The sequence below is a fragment of the Polypterus senegalus genome, chromosome 3 (assembly GCF_016835505.1).
Source record: "Polypterus senegalus isolate Bchr_013 chromosome 3, ASM1683550v1, whole genome shotgun sequence".
NCBI lineage: Eukaryota > Metazoa > Chordata > Cladistia > Polypteriformes > Polypteridae > Polypterus > Polypterus senegalus.
Window position 1 is genome coordinate 176,584,019 of NC_053156.1, and position 6,839 is coordinate 176,590,857.

The window sequence follows — 6,839 nt, forward strand, 5'->3', positions numbered from 1 at the left end:
CACCTCATGTTTTTAATTAGTAACAAGTATGGATGGCAGGCAGGCCAGTCTAGCATCCCCATTCTCTGATTACAAAGCCACATAGTTGTAGAACGTGGCTTGGAGATTTCTGGTTGAAATAAACTAGGACATTTCTGAAAAAGGTGTTGTCTAGAAGGTAGATTGTGTTGCTCTAGGAATGTCTCCATATTCTTCAACATTAATAGTGCCTTCACAGATGTGCAAGTTATCCATGTCATGAACGATGCTGGCTGTGGAACTGTACATTCATGAACAAGATTGAAAGGTGGTCGGAGCAGATTACAGCACACATTTTCAGTGGGCTTCAGTGAAGTGGATGGTGCTTCTGGATATTACCGACATATTGTTTCTGCTGTGCATACTTATTTTTAACTTGCATTTAGGGATGCAGTGGCAAATGCAGTTTAATTACAATATTTTTCCAAACTATAACCATCACGGCATGTCATTTTTAATGTTGTGTTGTCTGAAGCATCAGAGATCACTGTCATTCAGTATCTGGCTTTCAAGCTTCTTCTTTACACATTGAGGTTTATCTGGATTCCTTGAAATTGTTAATAATATGCTCTGTAGTCGGTGAAATCCCCAAATTCCTGGCAATCGGTGTTGATAAAGTTGTTTTATTTTTTCACAAAGTAGAACATTTTGGAGACTTTTGTGGATACTCCTTTTATATCCAAGCATGATCCCATCACCTGTTGACATTTCCTAAACAGTCCACAACTGTCCTAGTCTTGTATTACTCTGTCACAATTTTTTGTAATATATTGCAAGCACCAAATTTGGAATGAGCACACATTGTCTCAAGAAACGCTCCTTTATACCAATGTGTCTTTATAATGCTTAACTGGGACTGTGACCGCTCCTTGTGGTCTTTAACCAAGTCAGAAATGTTGTTATTTTTAGTAATCATGGTGTGTATTTGAGGGAGCTGTTGTTGTTTGTTATAGTCATTCATTTTCCTAACCCATTTATCCTAAGCAGGGTCATGGGGAAGCTGGAGCCTATCCCAACAAGCACTGGGCTTAAGGCAGGAACAAAACCTGGAAAGAGGATCAGTACATTGCATTGTGAACATACACACACACTATGGCCAATTTAACAATGCCAGTTCACCTGACCTGTATATCTTTGGACTGTGGGAGAAAACCTGAGCATGCGGAGGAAACGTGAACACGGGGAGTTACCGGAATGTGACCTCCGGTCTCCGTTTTGCAAAGCAGCAGGTGTTCCACCTTGTTTGCTAGATTTGTTTTTCATGACCATTAAAGTTCTATCTACAAAAAGTTAAAAGTTTATTATTTTGTTTACATACCGCATATTGTACATAGTAACAAAATAAACACTAAAGCTGGCATGGGAAAACATTCACGTTATTTTACCATTTTGATTTAATGCAGGTCAAAGGGGGTTTAAAAAATACTGCTTTCTGCTTTTTTAATCATTTTATTTACTATCCCAAATTTTTGGAAAGTGAGGCTTATGACTGGGAACATAAAGTTATACAGTGCAACTTGTCACAAACTCGACAAACAGCCATAGCAAGGTTTGGGGCACCATCCGTATGTTATTTCCTGGATGCAAATTTGAATAAATTGATGTACTAAAGTGTACAGATCAGAGTCCAGAACAGAACTGAGAGGATAGAGGAAAGGTGGTGGCTTTTAAAGGCCATTATAGGAAGTGACCTCAAAGGTGCTGGGACCGGAAGGGTCTTCACCCATAGGCTCGGTCTCAGAAGTGACATCAGAGGAGCTGGAACCAGAATTGATGTCATCAGGGCGAGGCGTAATATCTCGTGAACAGTCTGCAGAAAAGCGAGACATCTCCTGGCTCGGAATTACTCTCATTCAAGCCCTTTAGCTGCCTCCCATGCGCACATGTGACAAACGAAAGTCAAAAAGTATAAATTATTTGTCATGCGGGGCATACTGATGGCCACATTTATACTATTCTGACAAGAAATCACAATCCATGGTCATGTTTTGTTTTTTGTGCTAATCTCTTGAAGTAACGTGAGCACACAACTTGAATTAATGTCGGCATTGAAGGTGTCAGTCTTTAAGTCTGGATTTATTTAAACAGAAGGTGGATTTCTTTAAATACAATTTTAGCACTAATGAACTTTCTTATTTATATATTGCCCCCAGAATTAGCAATATTTTACTGACTTAAATACAACTTAATGTATTCACTTTGTATGTTTTCCTCAAAGGAGATCCAATTGATTTCCCTTTGTTCGATTATTTGAGAAATGTAATGAAATCATTTCATTCTGTAGCAACCCGTGGTTGAGTATTGAAGTTTTCGGAGCCGAACTCTGCCGTGCACTTCCCCCAAGCTATCGGCTAGCGGAATGCCAGCGTCATGCACGCATCTGTACCCAGCTCATTAAGTAGACGAGCACTCGTGTCCCATACACCGCACGACTCCGAGTATCTCCGTTATAATTGCATAGATGAAATCTAGCAACACACAGCTCTGTACTTTTGTATCTCTTTATTAGAGCAGATAGTCAGAAACAAAGCTCCATATTGCAAGGCCATTGCCAAGGTCATTTCTGAAGACATCTTTCTCATTAATGGTAACTGTTACACTTATTATACTTGGGCTACAAATGTCCCAAACACCCCAAGCAACTGCAACACAATACACATATACATTCCCAATACAAAAGGTAATCGACTGCCTTGCTTGCCCAGCGCAAACAGTGAACGTTACAGAATTACCCACAATGCACCATGCCGCCAGCGCTGACTGCCGGGTCATTACAATTCTTTATGTCATTTAAAATTATAATTGCATAATACTTTTTCATTTATTAAAATTCCACTTATTTTAAACTTAGTGTTTGCCTCTAAAATTGAAGATATCACTTTTATGAACTTCTTTCCCTCTGGTTGCAAGGTGTTCCACAAAGTGCTAGAAGGAAACCAGTGTTAGTCAGGAGGACTCGGTCAAGTGACGGACTGGACACATTCAAACACACGTAAAGTTCATGCAACTTTGTACACCGGGAATTTTTTCCTTTTGTGGCTGTACCAAGATAACTTTATCCCAACATGAGTTTTTCTAGAATTTCATGTTAAACTGGGGTGTTCCAACTTACTACAGTAATAGGCAGATGCATATGTACTGTACATTTAGTTTTGGCATAGTTTTATCAGGTCTTAATTAAAAACACATCAACTAAAAGATGCAACTTTTTGTCATTTTAAAATGCAATTCTAAAATGCATCATTGCATTTAAATTCGTGTACAGTACATGCGACAAAGCATGACATAAATAAAAGCAAATGTATTGTATTTTATTTAGAGGCTACTCCATGTGTAATGCATTTTGATTCAAGACTAACAGTTGTGGTAAATTCGACTTATAAACATTTCTGTGTTCTGACGGTAAGCACAAGTTTCGTCAGTGTGGAGTGTTACTTTACATACAATGTTAAACAGAAATGTGCGAAGTATGTTTAAGGTCTTGCTGAAAAGGTTTACTTTTATGTTAAGTTGTTTAAATAACGTGCAATGCTTGCCATATCTTATCTTTCCATTCCTCTGACAGCACTGACTGAAACGTCAGGCAGTTATCACCCATTTAAAGGTATTTGCAAATCATATTTAAGGTAATACTGCAGTAGGATCGAAATGTAATACGGTCGGGAGAAGCTGCCAAGCGAAATGCAATACGTTTTTGTTCTACATTTTAAACAGGCACTAAAATTGCATACCTTAATGAAAATCAAACGATTACTTTGGTTGATATGTTTTTAATTATGTCTCGATAAAACCGTGCCAAAATAAAATGCATCACGTGCTTATGCGTTACAGGGTAATGTAATTAACAGACTGGATTGCATTTAATTTTGGCACACAATTTTCCATACGTACTCACACTGACTCATGCAATGAAGTATATAACAAACACAAACAGTAAATATAACATTTTTACGTTAGAGTCAACATGGAACACTAGATAATCGAAACATTAATGCAGCTGTCACTACAAAAGGCTGTGAATCTATTGGTACGAGTGCTAAAGGTCCGACAGAACGCAAGTCACAGAAGTGTTCCTGAAGTATCGCTGAAGTCTTTGGCGATACTTGTTGCCTTTCTAAGGACCACATTCCAAAGTTAGTGCGCAAGTACAATTTAATAAGGTACAAGCATACGAAATGTGCGTCGTGCATCAATTCTAGATTTTCCCTATTAATAAGCTTTACTGACTGGGTCTATTTACAGGATAATTCCTTGAGAAGTCACACCACACGTCGGAAAACTCTCACGCCAGGACCCACGCGCTATGATGAGGATGACGTCACAACGTGGCGAATTCGGACTTGAAGCGGGGTCAAAAAGACAGAAGTAAATGAGTGTGGCACAGTCGATGGGAGATTGTTATTTCCTACCAGCCATGTCACTGACTCGCATTTGCAGTGTACACAATTGCTTTTGCCTTAAGGAAAGAACCATTTGTGTTAAAAAAAACAATATATAGTAGAATTACTATAAGATGGTATACTATTAAACGAGTATTTAGTTGAAATTTTTAAAAGTATTAGTTAATTGCAGAAAATAAAAAAAAACACAACTGCATACCTTCTGCTTTACTCGCTCACCCCTCAACACATGGAATAGTCCTCGTATGGCGATGACAGCGTAACACGCACGCTGCTGAAGTTCCTAAAGGACTATAGAAAGTTTATCGATTTTTTAAGGTGGCGATATAGAAACAGGGCTCACGACGAATTCTCTAGAATATGAGCTTTTATTCTGTATAATAATATTGTTTTACTTGAAAGGTTTTCGAGTCCTTAGTCGAACGTTTTAGCTTGGAGAAGCATGGTAAGTCAGTTCACAACACTTGCATACCTTTAAACGTGGTTCATTATATGGTGCCAGAAAGAGCGCTTGCTGTTTGTACTTTATTACAATAATGCTTTAAAGTGGCAGTTAGTTTTTAAATACAAATAAATACTCAAGACTGTTACTCAAGAAAGATGTTGGTCACTCAAATACGACCAACACTTATTAACGGTGTGCGTTGACAGGACAGCATCGACACTACTAAAGAGATTGTTTTATTAAAATTGGAAATGGATTTCAAGCACAATATTTTGTTGGGTTCATTATTATTGTGGTTAATCCTTCATTTAAACAAGAACTAGCTTACGGTAGAATTTAATTAATGAACTGAATGCACATTTTGGAAAATGGATGGTTAAATATGCTCCGCAAAACGTATGAACAGAAACAATCTCGGTGGGCACTGCATTGTGGCTATTTCTGCAGAGCTCAGAATAAGTTAACCTTTTTTTTTACTTTATTTGTTTACAGCCTCACAGAAAAAAGAAACGATTTATTGACAAGAAAAATGCGGTAACATTTCATCTGGTTCATAGAAGTCAGCGAGACCCCTTAGCAGCTGATGAGACGGCCCCCCAGCACGTTCTTCTTCCAGCAAGGAAGGTAAGAAATGTAGAATGTGATAATGACTTCATCTTGAGCTGGAATTGTAGAATTTTGGTGTTGTGGACTCACTGTCAAGGACCACGTGGTTATGCAAATGTTTGCCAAGAGATTTAATTAATGTTGCAGTTATTTTTGTCGTGATGGCGGGCATGGAGTCATTTTGAAGTTTATATAAAACTTAAGCTGGCGATGCTGCCTCTTGCTAGTGATCGTCAAATGCACCACTGTTCATCTATACATGTACTATTCTATACAAGAAGGAGCTTTGGAAGAACCGTACATAGCATTCTTTAGCACCCATTCATGACCTAGGCAATTGCTTGTTTCTAATATCCAGGTACACTTAATCATCAGTAGAAAGAGTGCCTTTATTTTTCTTTCATTCTTACAGATATACTTAATTGTTCTCGGGGGTATTTTGCATCGTTTTGTGTGTTAATAATGAACTGGTTACTGTAATGGGAGACATGAGCACTGCAAGGCCGGGAGAGAGCTTACAGCCGTACAGGAGGACCCTTTGTAGCTAGATCAGCGGTTCTCAGAGTCAGTTAGAGGACCCACTGTGGCTGCAGGTTTTTGTTCCAACCAACTTCTGTTTTTAATTAGAATCCTGGGCTAATTAAGTGAACTCTGATTTAACCAGATTCTGTGTTTTGGGAACAATATAGAAATTAGAAAACTAAGTTTGGTAAGTATATATTTGTGTACGGTATCTCACAAAAGTGAGTACACCCCTCACATTTTTGTAAATATCGTATTATATCTTTTCATAGGACAACACTGAAGATATGACACTTTGATACAATGTAAAGTAGTCAGTGCACAGCTTGTATAACAGTTTAATTTTCTTGTCCCCTCAAAATAACTCGACACACAGCCATTAATGTCTAAACCGCTGGCAACAAAAGTGAGTACATCCCTAAGTGAAAAATGTCCAAATTGTGCCCAATTAGCCATTTTCCCTCCTGTGTCATGTGATTTGTTAGTGTTACAAGGTCGCAGGTGTGTTAAATTTGGTGTTATCCCTCTCACACTCTCTCTTACTGGTTACTGGAAGTTCAACATGACACCTCATGGCAAAGAACTCTGTAAAGGATCTGAAAAAAGAATTGTTGCTCTACATAAAGATGGCCTTGGCTATAAGAAGATTGCCAACACCCTGAAACTGAGCTGCAGCACGGTGGCCAAGACCATACAGTGGTTTAACAGGACAAGTTCCACTCAGAACAGGCTTCGCCATGGATGTATGACCAAAGCTGCGTTGAAGGGGTGGGGGGTCACCCTGTCAGTGTTCAGATATACACCACACACTGCATCAAATTGGTCTGCATGGCTTTCGTCCCAGAAGG

General features: G+C 38.7%; 1 protein-coding gene across 1 annotated transcript in view; it reads left to right on the forward strand.

Moving 5' to 3' along the window:
* Positions 1-4,526: 4,526 nt before the first annotated feature.
* ltv1 (LTV1 ribosome biogenesis factor) overlaps positions 4,527-6,839 on the forward strand; it is a 79,245-nt gene continuing 76,932 nt past the window's right edge. Inside the window, exons 1-2 of the mRNA XM_039748238.1 lie at positions 4,527-4,863; positions 5,356-5,487. Coding sequence (XP_039604172.1) covers positions 4,861-4,863; positions 5,356-5,487 — 135 coding nt within the window. The 5' untranslated portion in view covers positions 4,527-4,860. The remainder of the gene's footprint in view (positions 4,864-5,355; positions 5,488-6,839) is intronic.